Below are 22,467 nucleotides of genomic sequence, written 5' to 3' on the forward strand. Positions count from 1 at the left end.
TTCTAAAGTGTCACCGATTTGACCAAGAGGAATTTGATTCTGGTGCTGTTTTAAATTTTGCTTTTTAAGTTTCTTTTTCTTTTCATGTTTATATTTTTTCTTTTATTTTTAGTTTTCACATAATAATTGTACATCTTTATGGAGTAGGGAGTGATATTTTGATACCTGTATATAATGTGTAATTATAAAATCAGGGTAATTAGCGTACCCATGACCTCAAACATTTATCATTTCTTTGTGTTGGGGAACATCCAAATCCTCACTTCCAGATTTTTTTTTTTTTCTTTTTTTTTTTTTTTGAGACAGAGTCTCACTCTGTTGCCCAGGCTAGAGTGAGTGCCGTGGCGTCAGCCTAGCTCACAGCAACCTCAAACTCCTGAGCTCAAGGGATCCTCCTGCCTCAGCCTCCCGAGTAGCTGGGACTACAGGCATGCACCACCATGCCCGGCTAATTTTTTTTTTTTATATATATATTTTTAGCTGTCCATATAATTTATTTCTATTTTTTTAGTAGAGATGGGGTCTCGCTCTTGCTCAGGCTGGTCTCGAACTCCTGAGCTCAAACGATCCGCCCACCTCGGCCTCCCAGAGTGCTAGGATTACAGGCGTGAGCCACCGCGCCCAGCCCTCACTTCCAGATTTTTGAACATGTACAATAAGTCATCGTTAACTACAATCACCCTGCGGTGGTATAGAGAACTTATTCCTTCTATCTAGCTGTAATTTTGTCTTCATTACCCAACCTCTCCCCATCCTCCCCTCCCCCCTCTTCTTCCCAGCCTCTAATAACCACAATTCTACTCTCTACTTCTATGGATTCAGGTTTTTTTTTTTGTTGTTGTTGTTGTTGTTCCCACATACAAGTGAGAATATGTGGTGTTTATCTTTCTATGCCTGACTTATTTCACTTAACATAATGTCCCCCAGGTTCAAGGTTGACTACTTCTATCACAGGAGTTCACAGAATGAGGAGAGCAGCCATTTTATAACTGGTCACTCCCATGTCGAGAATTGGAAATATCCCCAATTCTGAAATGGTTACCAACATCCTGTATGTGGGACTGTGGCTTGCCTTATGGGTCCTGGGTAGGCAGATTCAAGAGGAACAAGCTTGACATTTCTTAGACTGCAAGGGTGGGGAATCTGTTCTCATGGACCAAGTAATCTTACTTTTCTACTAATGTGCCATGGAAAGGCTGATGCAAAGCCATACACGGTGAATTTATCGTAAAGGAAGAAGAGCCAGCCGGGCGTGGTGGCTCACGCCTGTAGTCCTGGCACTCTGGGAGGCCGAGGTGGGTGGATCGCTCGAGGTCGGGAGTTCGGGGCCAGCCTGAGCAGGAGTGAGACCCCGTCTCTGCTAAAAATAGAAAGAAATTACACGGACAACTAAAATATATATATACAAAAAATTAGCCGGGCATGGTGGCGCATGCCTGTAGTCCCAGCTACTCGGGAGGCTGAGGCAGTAGGATCGCTTAAGCCCAGGAGTTTGAGGTTGCTGTGAGCTAGACTGACGCCACGGCACTCACTCTAGCCCGGGCAACAGAGTGAGACTAGAGTGAGACTCTGTCTCAAAAAAAAAAAAAAAAAAAAGGAAGAAGAGCCAGAGGGTGGGGCAGTGGGTGGAGTTGCAGCACTAAGGCTGGGTGGATCTGATTTCCCAGACTGCTCTGAATGAGGCCTACCCAGGCTTGGGTGGGCACCTGCTGTGTGCTAATTCCTGAATTAATCAGGGTGATTCTCCAACATGGGCCCTTCATCTTTTCTGAGTACTGACTCCTCTGAGAATCTGGTAGAACTTTTGAATCTTCTCCCCACAAAAAAGCACTCATGCATATTCTGAGGAAATTGTTTTCAGTTTCTGTGGTGCGCTCATATTAAAAAAAAAAAAAAAAAAAATCAGGCCAGGCATGGTGGCTCAGGCCTGTAATCCTAGCACTCTGGGAGGCTGGGGCGGGAGGATCCCTTGAGGTCAGGAGTTCGAGACCAGCCTGAGCAAGAGCGAGAGCCCGTCTCTACTAAAAATAGAAAGAAATCAACTGGACAACTAAGAGTATATAGAAAAAATTAGCTGGGCATGGTGGTGCATGCCTGTAGTCCCAGCTACTTAGGAGGCTGAGGCAGAAGGATTGCTTGAGCCCAGGAGTTTGAGGTTGCTGTGATCTAGGCTGACGCCACAACACTCTAGTCCGGGCAACAGAGTGAGACTCTGTCTTAAAGAAAAAAAATCGGTGGGGCTTCCTGTTTCTGTCTCTGGGCCCATGGGTAGAGAGAAAACGTCAGCGGGTGTTTTCTTCTAACCCTGCATGGTCAGTTCCCTTTTTAGCCTGGGTCTCTCTCTATGCTGGCTCTCAGCTGACTCCAGCGTTCCTGGGAAGCTGTGGAAAGTAGCATGAGCTCCAGAGGATGGGAGTGGTGTCTGGCTGTGGAACTGCTGCTGCTGCCTCTGTTATTCCTGGCGACCAACACTCAAGGTACTTTCCACCAACTGTCTGGAGGTAATTGTGCACCAAAGACATGGTTGGGTGGGAACAGGGGGCTGGGATGTGGCTCAACCCTGGAAGTAGTGGTCTGGTCTCCAGGCAGCAAGGACTTACATCCCAGTGAACAGGGCTGTGGCAAGATTGGGGGGTCTTCTTAGCCTTGAAGAATCAGGCTCCATCTCTTTTCCCAAAGGGACACTACAAAAACAGGGCACTGGGGAGATGGAGAAATAGGCCCCTCCTATTTCATCCCATGCTTGGCAGTCTGTGAAGGTGTGGGAAAGTGCTTGTTTTTGCATTTTGAATAAGAGGAAGTTCTCTACCACCAGCGGCCACATTTTATGCTCAGACATATACTATGTTCCCTTAGGTGTTTTTTGAGACTTCTGTGTATGCAAGAAGTTGTGTCCTGAGCCAAGGTAAATGATATTGTCATTGTCCCAAAGATAGATCAAAAGTGTAGGAAGGAAAACTTGGAGAGGATTGCTCTATCGAGGGTCTCTGAATGAGGACTTCTGAGAAGAGAGGCCTGAAGTGCCTCAATATCACAGGAACACCAAAACATCTCATTGTTCAAAGTTAATTAAGATCCATTCCTCCGCCACAGCCTGTTCTGGTCCCCCTTGTGTGCGCAAGGGCTGAACCACTGCTCTTTTCCTGTTACAGCTGCCTCGCCCTCTTTCTTCATCCACTACCTATCTTTCCAGGCTAGCTGAGAAGCAAAAGTTAAGCTATTGCCTTTCTTGCTCTTCCCCAATATAAATACTCAAGTCTTTTTAACTTAAAGGGCTTTAATGTTCACCACTATGAGCAAAAATCAGTACACATGGGGAAGTCATACAGAATCATAAATTTATGATAGTATGTAACTTTTAGAGAGATGAGATAGTAATGTACCGAGGAAACCTTGTTGATCACTCACGCACCCTGCCTCTCATGGTGGCCATCCTTTGGGTCTGGTTCACGGCTGTGCAAGTATAGAGACACTTGTAGCTGTACGGGCTCTGTGGGGCTGACTCAACTCATAGGGTCCTGGCATGGCCTTGGGAACGGGGGCTGACATGAAGTAGTAATCCAACTGCTTGGAAAAATAGAGATGCCAATGAGAACTGGAATATTTCTTTTTTTTTTTTTTTATTTCAGGAATTATAGGGGTACAAACATTTTGGTTACATGTTATGACTTTGCCCTATCCCAACCATGATTTGAGACATGCCCTTTACCCCCCTACAACGCTCACCACGTCCATTAGTTGTGAGTTTACCCACCCCCAACCCCCTACCCCAAGGAATTTTACTACTGTGTGAGCACCTTAGTGTTGATCAGTCAGTGCCAATTTGATGGCGAGTACATGTGATGCCTTTTCTTCCAGAGAACTGGACTATTTCAAGACTGTTTCTAGGTATGTCAAAAACACCCTGACAGATGCTCATTCTCTGACTTTCCTTTTCTAGGTTTCATCCTGGTCATTTATTTTCCTTTGGTTGAAACATGCAGATTATGTTATCCTTTCAATGGATAACATTGGTTTTGATAGGTTAGCACCATCCATTTCTATAACTTAAGTTAATAAAATAAAAATTAAGCATTTACTGTGTGTCACGCATTGTGCTAGGTATTATATTTTGTATACTATCTCATTTAGCTTTCATTAGAAATTAGTGAGGTGGCTGTCATCATTTACATTTTTCATAAGAGAATACTATCTTTCAGAGAGATTTAGAAATTCTTCCAAGGACACACAGGTCTAACTTCCAAAGCATATGATTATGCTTTTATGAGACTATGCCCCAAGAATCTTGGTGAAGGGTCAATGTGTCTAAATTTTTTTGTGCACAGATAATGCCTATAGATGGTCATTTTATCTCCGGTCTATGGCTTTGCTCCTCTTATCCACTTCATCTGGCTAAGCTTAATTTTGCTGTTTGCCCTAAAAAAAGGTGTCTTCCCTCATACATCTGGGCCTATGTACATTTCTTTCCTTCTACCTAGAGTTCCTATACTCTCCCCTCTCTCTGCCTCTCCTTTTGGCGTCCATTTTCATGTGATGGATGGAAGCTTTCCCCCTGGAAACCTCAGGCACCAGATCATGTTGTGAATTGCTTGTTTGATTTTCTGTTTTCTTGAGCTTTATGAGGACAGGAACCACATGGTGTTATGCTGTTGAACTTAGCAGTGTTTGGAACGTAGTATGTGCTAAATAAGTAATTGTTAAATGAATGAATGAATGAATGAATGACTTCAAAGAACTTCCTTATGGAATATAAATCAAATCTTCCTGGGAGTACAAAGTACTTCTCTCCTCCATGGGAAGGGATGTTTTTATGGAAAGGTTTGAAAAGCACTCTTAGATCTCCTCCTTTATCTCCCCGAACTTGAGTTTCTCAGCTCTCTGATTCAAGGCATTGATTCAGGGCACCGTCCACTACTAGGCATTTTCCCCTCTGCCCACAGCACTTAGCAAGGTGCAGTGGAAACAGCATTGTACTAGGAATGAGAAAACCTATGTTCTATCTGGGTTCCATGCCGTGGCATTTTCTATAATCATAAAAGCTTCCTGAGCCTCAGCTTCCTCAACTCTGTAATGGGTATAATAATCTGCTCCCCATTTCTTCAAGGGGTTGCTATTAAGATCAAATGGAATAAAGAATATGAAATTGCTTTGCACTTGTGATACACACGCAATCTGAGACAGATAAAAGCCTGGGAAAGCATAAGTAAACTCCAGAGCCCAAACCACTTGCCTGAGCCCCAGACCTGAATTTATGCTTTGAAACATCTCCTCTAGACTCTCCAGACACATGTTCAAAACTTAATTCATCACCTCTGTCCCAGCTATTTTTGCTGTTTAAGCCATCACAACACTATGGCTTAAAATAATCACCTAATGTGCCCATAAATCTGGGGGTGCACTGTGCTCACCACATCTTACTCGGGGCCTTTCATGTGCTTGCAATCAGATCATGGTGGGACCCAGGGTCATCTCAAAGGCTCTTCCACTCACATGGCTATTTAGGCTGAGGATGACTCAAACAGCTACATGGCTGGCACCATCCCACAGACACTTCGCAGACTGAGTGTCCCAAGAGAGGCAGGCAAATGCTGCATGGGCTTTTCTAACCTAGCTTTGCAAGTCTCATTTCTGCCACATTCTATTCACTGATGCAGTCATCAAGGTGTACTCCAGTTGAAGGGGAAGGAACACAAACTCCATCTCTTAATGGGAGCAGTGTCAAAAAATTTGCAGGCTTTTAAAAAAACTGCTATAATCCTCCTTCCGCTCAAACCTACTGCTTCCCCACTGTTCTCTGTCTCTATAAATGACATCTCCATTTGTCCAGTTGCTCAAGCCAGCTAGGAGTTATCCTCAATTCTTTTCTTTCCCTTGCTTCTCATGCCCAATGAATGTCTTTTCAATTCTATTTTAAAAATATCTCTCCAATATGTCCAATTCCATCCATGCTCACTGCCACCTGTCCTAGATCAAGCCACCACTTTCGCTATCACCAATGATCACAACGGCCGCCTATCCTAATTGCTCTTTCTACTCCATGCTCTCTATCTAGCCCATTCTTCACTTTGCCGTTGGTATAAATTTTCTAAAGTGGTTCTCTGTTTATTTCACTCTTCTGCTTAAAATGCCAATGGCCACCATGGAAAACAAAAAAGCAGAAATTCTGAGCACACAGCTCATAGCTCATGGTATGCTCACTTCCTGCCCTAGTCTATATTCTAAATCGAATGAACTACTTTCACTTCTGTAAATGAATCTTGCTCTAGTCGTCTCTGGGCACTCTGTGCAATTTTTTCTTTTCTCCTCTTGTTCAAGCCGTCATTATACCCAGTCCTCATCTTGCCCTGGCTTAAGCCTAGTTATCCTAATTCCTCCTCACACTTTCTATGAAAGCCATTCCTGACCCCCAATTCAAGTGATGTGCTCCCTTTTATGCGCCCCCCCCAGCACTCCATATTTTCCTTATCCCAACACCATCAGTGGTGGAATCATCGAATTAATTGTCTGTAGTCACTGCAATAAAAAGTCCTTAAGGGAAGCAGTTATATCTGTCTATTGTGTGTGCCCAGAGCCTGGCACATAGTCAGTGCTTGCCATGCAGTTACTAGATGAGTGAATACATCGATGCACATATGTGTGTATGCATGGGTGCACAGATGGATGGATAGAGGGAGGAAAAGAGGGAGGGAGGAAGTTAGGAGTCATTGTTTCAGCCAAGCTGGGGTCTCAGAATAGCCCTGCTGGCCCTGATAAAATCTTCCTCCCATTTCCCACAGTGGCTATTTCAAACCTTCACCCTCATTCTCGAGGACCCTTACCTTAGTCCTCTGCCCTCTCAGGAAAGAACTTGCCTCCTACTTTGCTGAAGGTATAATGAGTTAAGGAACTCATTATACTTCCCATCTCAGGAAATGGTACACTGCTCATCTTGTCACCAAGACACAAGTCTGGGGTCTTGATATCTACTGACAAATCACTTCCTAAGAGGGTTTGTATAGTAGGCTCTTTAAATAATGGGATATAATCAGAGAACTCCAGGTAACTCCACCTCTATATCTTTAAAACTCACCTCCTTTTCTTCTTTAAAAGTTTTTCTAGAAACCATGTGTCTTATTTTTAGAGTAATCAGAACTTCTCTTTTGGTATGGTAGTATGACTTCCTTTGATTTTTATTTTTTCCCCTTATATTTCTGCTTTTCTACAGACAAGAAACATGGGTGGGCACAGGAAGAATCTGCTTCTTTTTCTATTATAAGCTACAGGGAAACACTGTTACTTTATCCTAAGCATCCAGACATATCAACCACTTCTTCCTGTTAGAATTAAATCAAAATAATAGTTATCTTTAAGGTTGCTTCACCTACCTTCTAAAAGATGGAAATGTCAGGAAGGCAGATCAAGATTTTTATCCACAGTTAACCACTTCATTTCTCAGGAAGAAGTCACAGCCAACCATCTTGTAAGAAACTTTACACATAGGTGGTTAAGGAAGGAGGGAAGATACAACACCCTATGTGTACCTATAATTAGCACTCAAATGATATTGAAATGATCTGTCTGATGTTTACTACCTGACTTGTATCATCAGGCGGTGGGTTGTGCTGTCTTCCTTGAGAGTATGTCTCAGACTATTAGAGAGTCTGCCAAGGATGATTTAGGCCAGTAGCTCCCAACTGTGGTGAGAATTAGGGAATTTTGTCCCTCAGGGGACATTTGGCAATATCAAATAAATTTTTGGTTGTCGCAACTGCACAGGTGCTACTGGCATCTAGTGATCAGAGGCCAGGGATGCTGTTAAACATTTTACAATGCACAGAACAGCCCCTCACAAAAAAGAATTATCTGGTCCAAAATGTCAATAGTGTCAAGATTAAAAAACACTGACCTAGGCTGCCTGTTATTACCACCTTTATTAATTCACACGGGAACAAGTAACCGAAGGTGAACAAGTCTGGAATATATGGCCAGTGACTTTAAAATTCTGGAGAGAACGTCCTCCTTGGCTGTATGCTCTGAGAGGCCAGAGATGTTGATATCAGAGCCTAGCACGGACCCAGGCACATCATGGTTGTGCAATAACCATTTCTTGTATTGAACTGATTCTGTCAGAGGGACTATAGAGTGTAGACTAGACCGATCAGAAGCACATGTGGAAATGAATGCCTGGCTATGTCTGTGTATGTACCAGAACAGGGTGAGTGTTCAATAAACATTTGTTGAATAGATAGATGGATGGTTGGAAAGATGAAGGAATAGGAACTTCATAGCCCTGGGGACACAGACATTTTTATCTTTGACACTTCTCTACTGCTCCTTCTCAGCCTGTGTGTACTATTCTTAGTTCTCCTCCCTCCAGACCTCCCTTCGTCTTGTGCTTTCTCCTTGTCGTCTTTTCTTTCTCCTTGTCTTAACCAAACCAGGTTTCTTAGAACCTGAGACTGATACAATTTGAAGTATCTTCATGGAAAAAAGGAGAAGTAGGAACAAAAATGAATTCAGTTAGAATGAAAAAGGAAATCCCAGTGAATGAGTACAAGTTTTAACAAGCTGACAAATACTACATAAGTCATGAAAGCCAGAAAAATAGCATAATATTTTTAATTAATTAAATGCCTTCAAGCTTCTATAATACTTTGCCACCGAATAGCTCTGGCTCTTGTTCACTTCAAACCTGGTTTCTCTTCTACCTCCCACCTACAGCCCTATTGCAACATTCCGAGACATGCAGGTGGGTCAGCACGGAGGGCGGCAGGAACATCCCCACATGCCATTCTTCACCAACGTGGCAGGCAAGAACTTCACACACAACAGTCTATGAAATATATGTACATCTCTCTCACTAAGCCCAACTAAATATTCCCCAGTTCAATTTCCGCTGACCAGGATCCCAAAATGCCCACAACTGAGACACCATCCAACACAAGTGCAAATGTGAAGGGGATGTTGGAGTGGACAGAGGCAATGGGCTAGGTATGTGTATTTAAAGACATATAATGTGTTGCAAAACATAACAGTATAGGAATGCACTGCTAGGGCTCTTCCAGTGCCATATAAGTGGCCTTGAAGCTTCCGCTTTGTCACTTTCACGGGACATCTACCTCTGATCCAAACTTTGTCAAATAACAGTTTAGACAAATGTTTTCTACTGTCTTCTAATAACTTGCTTCTAAATACATTGTAAAATAAATGTATCACACAGGACATGAGCCATTTTATAGGGAGGAATTTTTTATAGGATAAAACATTATCAAGGAAGCTAAAATATTTTTATCCACTCTCCCCAACCCCACTCCCTCTCTGACTATGTCTCTCAACATCTATACCCCTTGCTCCATCCACACTATCCATGCTGGCCTCCTTGCTGTTGCTTATATATGGCAGGCATGCCCCCACCACAGGGCCTTTGCTGTAGCTCTTCCCCCTGCCTGGGTTGCTCTTGCCCCAGATATCTTGGCTGTCTCTCTCCTCCTTCAAGTCTTTGCTCAGGTGTGACCTACTTACTGCCTTATAAACGAAGTCTATCCTCTCCCTCCGTCAGTGCTCGTGACTCCCCAACCCTATTCTAGGTTTTCTCCCTTGTCATAGCAATTGTATAACATGTTTAGTTATTGTATTTATTGCTTACTGTCTTGTTACCCCACTCCAATGTCAGCTCTATTAAGGCAGGGATGTTTGCTGCTCAGTTCATTGATGTATTCCGAGTGCCTCAAATAGTGCCTGACAGACGGTTCTCAACACATACTAGCTTTTAATCATCCTTTGCCTCATGTTAGTGGTCATGTACCCTAAAGAGATTTTCTTGGTATTTCGTACCCCTACACTCTGGATAGGGGTACATTCCCACAACACACTATACTTTCTTCCCATAGTACCTTGTGCTTATCTTTATTATAGCAACCAAGAAATTATATTAAGATTATTTGTTTGTGCATCTGTTCTCCCACATTGGTGTCCTTTAGAAGACAATCATGTCCTGTTTATGTCTATGTCTCTAAGAACTAACACAGTGCTTATTGAACTAAATTGAACAGATAGGAAACACAAGATCAGAGGGAACATGACCTGTTATCACTTTATATGAAAATCCATTGGTATGAGAGTAATGGAGAGAGCTGGGGCTAGCCTCAGTATCCTTTTCTTATTGTCTGGGGGTGGCCCTAGATGGATTATAAACAACATTCTCCTCCCCCGTGAGTACTTCTCAAGCTTCAACTTGTCTTGAATTCCTGACTAGGAGACCATGGCCTCTGATGAAGTCCATACTCACTGCTCCCAAGCAGAAATCCCTTCTTTCCTGCCTGTTCCACCAGCCCAGGCTAGACCAGGGGCCTTTCAGTAGCCCTCCTTCTCTAAGGTGGGTTTCACTCTGACTCTCATTGGCAGATCATTCGAAAAAGGAGGTGATCGTGGTATCCGGCAGCAATGTGAGTCTGCAAATCTTAAAGAGCCTGCCTAATAACTACAAACAACTAACCTGGTTTTACACCATCCACCAGAAGATTGTAGAACGGGATTCCAGCAAATCTAAGTACTTTGATTCTAAATTTAAAGGCAGGGTCATGCTTGATCCTCAAAGTGGTGCCCTGAACATTTATAACGTCCAGAAAGAGGACAGCAGCACCTACCTCATGAGGGTGTCAAATGCCACTGGGAAGGAGCAAGAGTGGACGATCCTACTGGAGGTGTTTGGTGAGTTAGGGGAGCCAAAGGGCGAGTCTCCACTCCAGGGGCCTTGGGTGGACCCCTGGGAGGCTTCCTGGGAGGCAAGGGATCATTCTCTGGGAGGAGGAGAGAAAAACTTCAGGACAGGCTTAATTCATTTTTCCTGGAGCTAGTTCTACTTGGGAGTGAGCCTAGGCAGCAGATCGAGGACAAAATTGGTAATTGATAATCCTAGGACATTTAAAATTTCTTCTGAAGTTAGTGAGTCTAAGATTTGAAGAGAAGGAAATAGAGATGATTTCCTTTCTATTTCCTCCATTCTGTCCTGTGATCAATCTAAACGAGTTCTGAGATCATCTGAATTATATCTCTGAACTTAGACTTTATCAGACATAAGGATAAAGAGAAGATACAAAGGATAGGGCAGGAGTTATTGGGAGGGTTTTTTTATCTTTGAGAATGGGTGGGATAAAAACTTTCACTCATAGCTCCAGCCTAACTAGTGTATATGGAATAAGGACTAGAACATTATACTTGGAGTCAGACAGACCTGGGTTCAAAACTCTGGTCAGTCACTCACTAGCTGTGTGACCTTGGAGAAAGATCTTAACATCTCTGTGCCATATCAGGTAAGATTCTTTTGACAGCAAGTAACAGAAAGTAATTCCATGTACCTTTATTAAAAAAACTAGGGCTATTTAAAGAAATTCAAGGAGTTAAAAGAGTCCAGAAAGGCTGAAGAAGAGGAAGACTGAAAACCAGGGCCAGTCCAGCATCCTCAGCCTCGGGAATCTATGGATTGTGCCTATGGATCCCTGCCATTTACATGACTTACCTCTCAAAGCTTAGACTTTTATTCCTCTGAGTTTCAGTTCTCAGGGAAATTTAAAGAGAGACAAACTGATTGGCCCAGCTTTGTTCAGGTATGTGTACCTGATCTAAACATTTATGGCTAAAAAGGTCAGGTTATAAGGCAGAAAAATGGTTCCTGGGGAGGCCTGCAGGGGTCGGGATAGGCAATTATTGGTGAAGAGGGGCCAGGCAGATATCCAAGAGAGGTTCACTTCAGAGTCTTGGGTTCCTCATCATATTATGAGGATAACTATTTCTACCTTTTAGGATATTATGAGGACCAAAGCAGATAGTGAAAATGAAAACATTTCTAAAATGCTAAAACAGTGTAAATGAAGAGTGTTACATATATTCAGGTCCCATGAGCCAGATAGTCCCTTGTCTCAGAGGCCAGAGTCTCCTTACTCACTGTCCATGTTACATGGCCTGAAAATTCAGGAGGTCCTGGGAACAGGAAAGATTCAAAGTTTTTTACAGTGGTGTTCTAGTTAACCAGCTCTCTAAGATCAAGTGGGAGAAAAAAAAGAAGAAAAAAGAAAAAAAAAATCCCTGATTCATCTCACTTACCAACTTTGTAATTTCTGTGGTTTAAATACTCCTACCACAGTCGATTCCAATATACTAATGGTTTTACAAAAAATTTGCAAAATTTCCAAATACCAAAAAATCCACAAGGTAGTTTAGCTTTAGCACATCCTGCCTGAGGGTAAGATTCTCAGGATATGATGAACAGAGAAATGGTCCTTCAATCCAGCCCAAGCATTTCCAACAGCTCAAAGAGCCAGACCATGCAAGCTGGCTCAATAAATGCTATCCACGATGTGCCCAGTGCTATGCTGATCGCCATAGGAAATGCAGAAGGAGCATAAGACATGAGGCTAGAACACAGGAAATGATGAAAAGTGTAAAAATTGCCCAGTTAAAGCATACAGGGGAAGTGCAGCAATCTGAGAGGACTTCACGCAGGAGATACAACTAGAATTCTGGAGGCCAGATTAGTAGAGTTTCTATAGCCTCTCCACACATACAACCCTGAGGCAACCTCTGATCTGCTAAATTCTATGCCACATTTTAATCCTGTGGGATCTGAGCTGCACTGATTCTGCAGGTGTTTTACCCTTGACCAGAATGAAAAGATTCCAGAGGATTTCAGGTAAACCAGCCCTAGCCAAGGAAGGACCAGTTGCTGGGATTACCTCATGTGCCATGTGGCAGCAGGACAACAGCAATGACAGTAATGTGACCTCTAGCACGGATGCGATACTTATGCTCTGCAGAAAGCACTCCTCCATGGCAGGTGTTATTTCTCTTACGAACAATGTGTGTGAGGTAGAGTAATTTTACAGATGAATACAGGGGGGTTAAGTTCCATGTCTAATGTCATTCCATCAGAGCCAAGTCCAGGATCCAAGCTGGTCTCACTCCAAAGCTGGTGTTTTGTCCTTTCTATCTCATCACTTCTTCATTCGTTCATCCTTTCATCAGATACTTATAGAATACCTGCAGTGTGGCAGGCACTGTGCTAGACACAAATACCAAAGTTAACAGGCCAATGCTGTTCATCACCTCTGACATGTGCTGGGGTTACTGAGGTTCTTCTCTATAGCTCTGCCAGTGTTCAGGAGGATGGCGCCTCCCCTGGGTGTACAAGGGGCTTTGCCATGCACAGGGCACTACCTCTTACCTCGGGACTCTTGCTGAATCTGGGCCCGAGCCTGAGAATTCTTGAGGGACAGACCGGCCAAGGTGCCAGCTGTGGACCATTGCTAGAGAAGGGGCCGGAGCATCTCAGACAGCTGGAATACTAAGTCTGTCCCCAGCCAATCCTTCTGCTAACACTGGGCTGTTTTTTCGGGCTTACAGATGGCCATAACCCCATTTTGCTCCCGGTGCATGCAGTGGACCCTGGCGCCCCCTCCTGGATCCAGCTTAGCTTCACCTCAGAGGAGCTGCTCTTGCAGCCTGACGCCTCCGGGAATCAAAGCTGCTCACTGGCTCCCTCTGCAGGGTCCTCTTCTCCATGACTCCGCCTCCTGTGGCGCTCAGGGACCCCGCCCTGGTTCCCTTTGGTCTTTGTTGGCTAAACTCTCACAGCACAAATGCCTCATGGTCTCATCTTAACATTCTCCTCATTTTCAGACCCTGTACCCACGCCTGCCATAAAAATTGAGAAGACAGAGGAAACGAACAACATCTGTCATCTGAAACTGTCATGTGTGATACCTGACCGGTCTGTAAACTGCACCTGGTATGGGGACTCAGGGCCCTTCTCAGTGGCGTGCCAGAACAGTGTGCTTGAACTGAGGGTACCTGAGCCACAAAAGTACTCCAAGTTTTACACCTGCAAATTCAGCAATCGTGTGAGCAGCAAGAATGACACAGTCTATTTCACTCCGCCTTGTACCCTGGGTAAGAAATATCCCTTAGGGACCTGGAGTGGGCACAGGGTAACTAGTTTTCTTTTGAATGAAGAAAGGTGTGGGCGTCCTACTCAGCCTCCCGCCACAGAATGTCGGTGGACTATCTGCAAGGTGTCTGGGAGAGCGAGAGACTAGAGCTCCGCTGCCGGCTCTGCCACCACCCGTCAGCCGGTTCACCTCACCGCTGTGGAGCTTGGAGTCCTCGTCTGCAAAGGGCATTTGGCAGAGGATCTCTGATACTCCCCCCTCCTGCTCCTCCACTCTAAAAAAGCATAATCCTAAACTCTGAGGCCAGGGTAAGCGTAGGACAGTCTGAGACATCATGGTGAGCAAGAAGAGAAAGGGCAAGTACCTAGGGGGTTTCCGGGCCACAGCTCAGTGAGCCAAGGAAAGAGGGACCAAAGAGATGGACGTGAGAGAGGCCCGTGAGCAGCAGTGAGGGCCTTAGCCTCAGGGGGAGACTCTTCTCCACAGGGGTATGCTCCTTGGTGAGGTTAGAAAGACAGAGTTCTCTGTGTCCTGGGAGGATCCACTCGCTGAAGCATCCCACCTGGCTCTAGATCAGCCTGTACTGGGGCTAGAGTGGGATAGGCCATAGGTCTTAGAGTCAGTCACACCAGGAATCAGTCCTGGGATTGTCACTTACAATTGTAACTAACAAGTTACTTATCGTCTCCAAGTCTTGCGCCTCCTAAGTAAAAAGCAAAACAACAGTTCTTACCTCATGATGTTTCCCTTATCACATGGTGTTTGCCTCTGCTCCCACATGTGCACTGTGGCACTGCAGGCTCTTCCTTCTTCTTCCCACTCACTGGCCATGTCTCTTCTAGCCTCTCCTCATATGCCCTGCTCCTCTGCCACCACAGGCCCAGTGTGACAGTTTGGTATCTGACCACATGACCACAGTTTGGCTTGGCAGTGTCAATATCACCTTCATAATAATACCATGTCCAGAGATCCAGAAAAAGGAAGAGGTACAATCCCTGTCCCTTATAAAATGCGGGTGACTGCTCATCTGCAGAGAGGATAAAAGCAATAATACGTCCATTTGGGGGAAGGGCTAAATCCATCTTCTCACTTTTTAGCCACCCAAATTATCCTAGAAAGCACCCTTAATCTCCCTTTCCTATTGTATCACTCATTCCATTTTCCTTTTGATTTTTTCCTACCTCGCCCCACCCCAGCATCTAAGGGATGCTCTGTTTTCCTTCCTTCCCATTTCTTTTCTTTCCCTTTCTATTTACCCTTCCCTTCCCATTTTCCTCCTAGTTTGTGCAGATGGCTAGTGAAGTGGAGAAACAAGGAAGGGAACTGGTCCTCTCCTCCCTAAAGTCAGCTGTGTATAGCATTATGTGGTCATTGGTCCACACCTGAAGCTCTGCCCTACTACATCGTGTCCAGGCCAGAGGAGTGATTCTTTCCCAGGCCATGGATAGGCCAAGGTAACCTTTAAGCACAGGACTCAGCTAAAGTAGTAATATAGGGAATTTCTGCACTCCTAATACTTTATGTCTGGGAAGATTGAGCTCTTGTCAGGAAGAGGATATCACAGGCACACTGGGATTGGATTCAGGGAGAAAACTTATTCCTCTTCTCTGCAAGCTCCCATGGCAATGTCCAGTATTCTTGCCCCTTCTCAACACATTAATCAAAACACCTAAGTGTTTGGGGTTTTTTTTTTGTTCTTTCAGCCCGATCCTCTGGAGTGGATTGGATTGCAAGTTGGCTAGTGGTCATGGTACCCACCAGTCTTGGCCTCCTACTTGCCTGAGACGAGCTCTTCTGACTCAAAAGTGTTACTGCAAAGCCAGGGGATCTAACCTTCGTCAGCAACCACGGCCTCAACCGAGGCAGAAGCTCTGACTCTGTGGGTTGGGGAAAAGTGTGTTGTTGAAGCATCAGTGAAGATTTTCAAATTAACTTTTAAAAAACTGTGACTATTATTTAATTTTATAGCCCCTAGTTATTTTATAATGCACATACATAGATATGTTTACATTCTTCCCACCAGAAAATGTGACCACACTATGAAAATGTTTTCTTATTTGTTTAAATAAACATTTGATATGATTTTCAAAGTGGATTCTTGAAGTTGTCCCACATCTGTCAGACAGTTCCTGGTCCATCAGCCTGGACAAGCTGGAACATGGAGGCACAAAGCCTGGGGTCGTCGGCTTCTGTGTGTCAGCACAGCTGAGGGACTAATTTGTGCTACCTCTGACCTTTGTTCCAACACCCGTGCCAAGCCTGCTGGGGTTCCAGCTCTCCCAAGACCCCCTCCACTGCCAAGCTTTAGCCTCCTTTCTGGTGGTTTGCCTTGATCCAGCCCCACTGAGGCTCACACTCTTATGTCTCCTGTGAGCTGGGTCAGGCTTACTCCCCCAGAACTTAGTATGTGGCTTGACCACAAAGAAAGGGTCCTCCCCCACTTTCACTGGGAGCTCAGTTCTCTCTCCTGTTTCACCATCTTGAAGCATGGGCAATTCTTCAAGTCCTAGTTGTGTCACAGAATCCAATAAAACCATTAAGCTGACACAGTGTTTTCACCGGGGTCTTCCATTATATGCAGGTAAGAGCTCCCAGGCCCACCACTGATAGAATACCTGGGAATTTTGCTTTGTGTTCCTGTCACCTGGACACCCCAACAAAGCAAATAGAAACTTTAACAGTTCTTTTTCCTTTCCTTTTCTTTCTTGATTCTAACAGTTTTTCTTTAGTTTCTTTATCTACAGGCACAGCTGGTCGAGGACACCAGATGGCCTGGAGGTCACAAATAGCTACATGACTCCCTGCCAGATGCAAGTAGGAGTCCAGACCTGCACAAAACCAGTGCAGACCAGAGCAGGTGACCTCTAGTTATCTTTCGCTTATTAACACCCATTACATTACTAAATATATTTTCCTCTGGGTCAAGAGAACAACCCCTTTTCCCAGCTCCACCTGCATGGAGCTGAGGCCATGCAACTGGGTATGACCAATAGAGTGTGGTAGAACTGATGGCAGGAGTGAGGGACTCTGGCAAGTGGAGCCCCATGATGCAAGAAGCCCAGCCCAAGCCAGTGTTTAGAAGGCAGCCACCTGCTCTGCATTGCACATGCATGGTAAAATAGCTTGGGTTTCGTCTGTTACCACAAGACAGCCTGGGCTCTCTATGATACAAACCCCTCAGCCCAGCCTGCAGTCCCATCCCAACTGCCCCTCTGAGAAGCCTTCGTCCTCCAGTCGGACTGTCTGGGCCTCCTTTCTGTATGTAAGCAGCACCTCTCCCCCTCCTCTCGCTTTTCTCAGTGGAAGACGAGCTTCCCTTGGGGACACACACACACACACACACACACACTCCCTCTCTCTCTCATACACAGAGAATGGAATAAAAAAGCGTTTCTGGGGGAAACAGTAAGAAGGCAACAAATGCCACTTTACATCAAAAATAAGCACATTCCTCAGCTGCTAATAAACCTGCATCCCTTTCCAGACATCACGTTTCTGTTAGTTCTGGTTACTTGGAAACCAGGTGAGGCAAAGCCCACCTCAGAGGGCCAAGGTCACAGGCATCAGGTGTTCCTGGCCTCTTCCCTCCCTCAAGGCCGTGCCAGATACATAATTTGTGGGGCTCAGTGCAAAATGAAAATGTGGGCTTCTTTGTTCAAAAAGCAGGAAAAAAAGTGCCATTAAAAGTACTAACATATTAAGCTTTTTCCTTTCTTCCATAGTCTCTTTCTCTACTTGAGGTGATATTTTTTATTTTTTCATTAATGCTTTTCTAAGTAAAGGCAAATGAACATTTTAAATTATCATGAATTTTACAGTCTATATTTTGCAATGTCAGTTTTAAATGCAAAAATAAGAACATTTAATTCATGTGGAATCACTGAAATTACTCAATTCATATTTTGTAGCTCATGCATGCATATGTATTTTGTTCTTACCAGAATGGTGAAAATGCTGCAAAAACCTACCTTAACTGTTCTTATTTTACTTCTTGGTGCACACACATTCGCCCAACACTCTATGGAAGCCATAACACAATGGCTTCGCCCTGGCTTTGAGTCTCACTGAACTGAGGGCACACGCTGTGGGTGGGTCCACTGGAATGACGTGCTCCTAGCAGTGCTGTATGCGAATGAGGCAACACGGAATGGCGGTGGGCTGCATGTTGCACATATCTCCTCACATACATGCTCCATTGTCACAACTGACTTCACTTACAAAGCACAATTTGGAGCCGGGCACAGTGGCATGTGTCTATAGTCCCAGCTACTCAGGAGGCTGAGGCCCAGGAGTTCAAGGCTGCAGTGAGCTATGATGGGACCTGTGAGTAGCTACTGCGCTCCAGCCTGGGTAACATAGCAAGACTCTGTCTCTTAGAAAAAAAATAATAATATATTTTTAAAACCACAGATTGAAAGAAAAATTATTAAGAATTTCCAGATGGTGACAGTAGAGCACTAACCCACGTGCGGTGCCCTTCTGAACATGGGGCCCTGTGTGACCACACAGGTCACAAGGCCATGAAGCTAGATTTGCCTCAAGGACACCTAACACCTTATGCCAAGCCAACTCCTTTCTCTGGAAATTATAGGGCAAGGACCAAGCCTGGTCCTCATTTGTTCCCCAGCCCCACATGTGTTTCTATACAACTAAACTTAGTGGGTTAATAGGTTCACACTTGTCTTGGTGCAAAGAGGACATGCCAGCATCTGGCCCAAGTTCTAGTCATGAGCAACCTCAACGTGGATTGAAGTCTCAGGACAAATTGCTTCTCACTGTCCCGCAGCTGGTTTCGGCAAGCTCTGCAGCACCCTCTGCTGGCTCCACTGCTACAGCAAGTTAAAGTAAAGACTTGGATTAGATCAGTGCTTCTCAAACTTTAATTTACCAGCACATCACTTGGGAATCTTGTTAAAATGCACACCAAGATTCTGCATTTCCAAAAAGATCCCAGGAGATGCCAATGCTGCTGTCCATGGACCACTTTTTGAGCCGCAAGGCATGAGCTGTCTCTAAGCTTCCTTGCCATTCTGACCTTTAGCTACATGGTTCTAACTCTGTCCATGGGACTGGGTTCTCTCTTCTACTTCTTCCTCTGCTCTGTTCCTGGCTACCCACACCTTCCCTTCTCAGGTTAAAATTTCCGGTGGTCCCTCCCAAGCCTCATGATCCCCAGGTGCACCAGCTCTGTCCCCAGGGACAAGCTTGTCTCAACAGCCAGCACGAGGTTATACATGGAAAATTAGCAAGGCCAGGAGCTCCTGTGAACTAAGAGAATGCAGCCCTTGTATCTGGCTTTGTACAAACAAATAGCTTGGATTGGGTCCTGGTGGTGGGTCAAGGTAGGAATACACATAAGTTAGACCTGGACCCTCAGATCAATGACTTCATTCGTTCACAAAGTACCAAGTGCCTATCCATGTTAGGTGTTGGGACCCCCTGCTGGCAGCTGCTTAATGAGAACTAGCACTGACTGAGCCCATCCAGGTGCCAGGCTCTGTGTGGAGCTCTTTACCTGAATGACCTCCTTTAAGGAACAGGGCTGGGGTGTTGGGAGTGAAAGTTTTTCCAAAATTCTGCATTGGGGATTTGGACTTTAAATAGCTTTCTTGGTCATGATAATTTTACACAACTGTTAGTGTTACCAAAGCAGCCTTAGAAATGTTCCCTCTCATTGTCATTTCTTATCCAGGAATAAAAAGATCAGCTTCCTCCACAGTGCCCTTGAGCTCTGTTCAAGTACATTTGTTAAAGTGGCAGCCTCTGCACCTGGAGAGGTGTGCTCTCCCCTCTCTGCACCCCCTCCCCTCCGCCTTCCCTGTCTCTAACCTCCTCAGAAGACCGCGTGGTGGGGAGAGGACAGATTTAGCCCAGAGCCACCTGCACCAGCTGGCAAATGGTAACCACAGGTCTTCTTCTCTTCCACCAGCTGCTCTGCCCAGCCCTGTGCTCCAGTGGGGCAAGCTAGAGCCCCATCATTTGGCACAGTCCCCTCTCCCAGCACCAGCCTGTCAGTCTTTCCTCCTCTCTCCCCCGCCATCTTCTCCCCCTCCAAATTTCTGTCACCCTCATTTTCTATTCCTATCATCTTCCCATCTCTCATTTTCTGTTCCTCTGTCCCACTCCATCCTGCTGCTATGTTTTTTTCATCACTCCGGCTTTCCACCCTTGCCTCACCATGCTCAGTCTGCCTCTGATGTTCCATCAGCCATGAGGGTCTGCACATCCCCTGATAGGCGGTGCCTTGGTTTATTTCTTCCTCTCTTAGTGAAATAGGAAATACAGTCCCCTCCACAAGTGCCTCCCGCCCAGTGACCTTTGTGCCCTGGAACCCGGCTTGGGCAGAGGATCCTTAAAGAGCATACAACACAGCAAACACATTGGTTGGTTCCCTCAACAGATATTTGTAACAGAATTCCCAAGGAGACTTTTCCTGACGTCTCATATTTGGAGCTAGGACAAAAAGACTTCACATTCTAAAGGAAGTTGCAAATAAATTGGGGACAGCACCACCTCTAGGGCTTGAGAAGGTGTGACTGAGCTGGCTCACCTCTCCCAGCACTCTTCACCCTCACTGGAGGTAAACAGAGGACTAGGGAGAGAGGAGAGAAAGGGAATCATCAGGATCAAAACTGTTGGAGTTGGGAGAGACCTGTGGCTTTCCCCTCCCCTCCCCAGGGTGAGGTCCTCTTCCATAATGCCAAATGAAAGGGGCCTCCAAGAGCACCACTTGAGAGGTTCAAGGTATGCAAAAGAAGGGAGGAATAATGTCTCGTTTCCTAGTGGGGCAGTGGATCTGTTGGTCTTCTTAAGGTAGACACAGAGCATTGGAGAAAGATGGGAAGCTGCCTGCACACCCATTGTTTGGCATGGCAAGGATGTAGGAGTTCCCACGGTGGATGCTGCAGATGGTATCCAGGCTTCAGTTGTCTTGCAACCCTGGCCACCAGGTAAGCAGACCCCAGCAGCAAGAGGCTTTGTGATACATCATCAGTGGGAGCTGATGGGAGCAGAGCCGGAAGAGGCCAAGGCAGAGATCTCCCACATCAGCGCACTTTTCAGTGGAGAGCTCCCACCCCCACCAACCTTGCAGAGGCCCCTCAAGTAGCTGCACCTGTGCTCTACAAAAAACAGTGACAACTGGAAGCAGCCAGGTAACTAAGAAATAGTGTACCCCTCTCCTCCCTGCCTTGTCTCATTTGAGAAGCTGGAAATAGGTAAGGTAAAATAGGAGGGAAAAGATCAGACCACACCCTCTTCCCTATTACAGATTTTTAGGTCGTGAGGCAAGCTTGGGCTAAAGTGACAGGAAGAGGTAAAAGGGGAGTTTTACATTGAGCTGTACTGTTAAATTACTGGAAGTGAGAGAAATGAAACTGAAGGATTTACCCAAACATTCTCAAGTGATGAAAGGCAGGTTTGACATGGTCCTCATGTGAATGGGAAGAGAAAGCTCTTTGATGTTAGCTCCCAACCAACCAAGTTCAGACTGTTCAGACAACTGGTTAGACGTATTCATTGAGCAGTTGCTATGAATCAAACATCTTTCTAGATTTAACACTGGGAAAGACAGGCACAGTACCTACCTTCCTGAAGATTTCATTCTAGTCTGGAAGATGGGCATAGGGAAAATTAGTAGTTTAATTTCAACAATGACAACTGCTGTCTGTGTCAAATATGACAACTGCTAAGATAGAAGAACTATTGAGAGAACGTAAGTCAGGAAGTTTGGATCTAGTTTTGAGGGTCAGAGAGAGCTTCCCTTTGGAATCAGAGACTGAAAAAGGAGAGGTGTTAGATAGGTCAGGGGAGTATGTGTGGAGGAGTGTTCAAGGAAGAGGAAGGAGGCAGATGCAGGGACACCTGGAAAGACAAAACAAACTGGTTGCTAGGAAGGTGTGCATAAAAAGGTATCTAAATAAAGCTGCTGCCTCATTTCTACATGGCAAATAGAGAGCCATTGTGGGTAGTGGCTCTTGAAAAGTAAACCAGTTCTCAGAGTACTGAGTGTTCTTTGGCATAATAATTCTTGGGTTATAATCTCAAAAGAGTCAGAGTCATACTAATGAGAGGAACCTCTTTTCCTAATATGACTGAGGTCTGTTTATTTCTTTGGAAAACCAGTAGGGAGACTCAACTAGAATGGAGTAGATCCATCTTCTTCCTAATCCTTTAGACTGGTGTTTACCTTTCCCTACTCCAAAACCACCTTTGATTGAGGAAAGAAGAATTTCAATCAGCATCTGGCCAAAGCTGAGGCATTTGCATTTGTAAAAAATGAGAAAGGTTTGAAAGGACAGAAACTGTGCCTCTTGTGATAGCTGGTTGTATGCAATATACCTACACACACACACACACACACACACACACACACAAAATGGTGGGGAGGAATTTTACTGAAAGGTTTTGGAGCAAGCAACTTGAAGAATCAAGTGAAAAGCTAAACATTGGCATATAGGTAATAAGATTTAATCGGCATATTTTTAGGGTCCTCCATTAAGATGAATTAGCTCTAATTGTTTTCCCGGCTTTGACACTATGCTTC

The 22,467-nt window shown here is 44.9% G+C and overlaps 1 protein-coding gene across 3 annotated transcripts; it reads left to right on the forward strand.

The window, feature by feature from the left end:
• Positions 1-2,354: 2,354 nt before the first annotated feature.
• CD48 (CD48 molecule) lies at positions 2,355-15,887 on the forward strand. Of its 3 annotated transcripts, XM_069478479.1 has the most exons (5): positions 2,355-2,477; positions 3,038-3,057; positions 10,398-10,689; positions 13,654-13,923; positions 15,626-15,887. In XM_069478479.1, exons 1-5 carry the CDS (start codon positions 2,396-2,398, stop codon positions 15,703-15,705), a joined length of 744 nt encoding a protein of 247 aa, XP_069334580.1. In that variant the 5' UTR covers positions 2,355-2,395; the 3' UTR covers positions 15,706-15,887. The 3 variants fall into 3 exon arrangements, with proteins under 3 accessions (XP_069334580.1, XP_069334579.1, XP_069334578.1); XM_069478478.1 differs by lacking the exon at positions 3,038-3,057 and having other exon boundaries at positions 2,355-2,501; positions 10,384-10,689; XM_069478477.1 differs by lacking the exons at positions 3,038-3,057; positions 15,626-15,887 and having other exon boundaries at positions 2,355-2,501; positions 10,384-10,689; positions 13,654-14,162.
• Positions 15,888-22,467: the final 6,580 nt, after the last annotated feature.

The sequence above is a fragment of the Eulemur rufifrons genome, chromosome 8 (genome assembly GCF_041146395.1).
Source record: "Eulemur rufifrons isolate Redbay chromosome 8, OSU_ERuf_1, whole genome shotgun sequence".
NCBI classification, from domain to species: domain Eukaryota; kingdom Metazoa; phylum Chordata; class Mammalia; order Primates; family Lemuridae; genus Eulemur; species Eulemur rufifrons.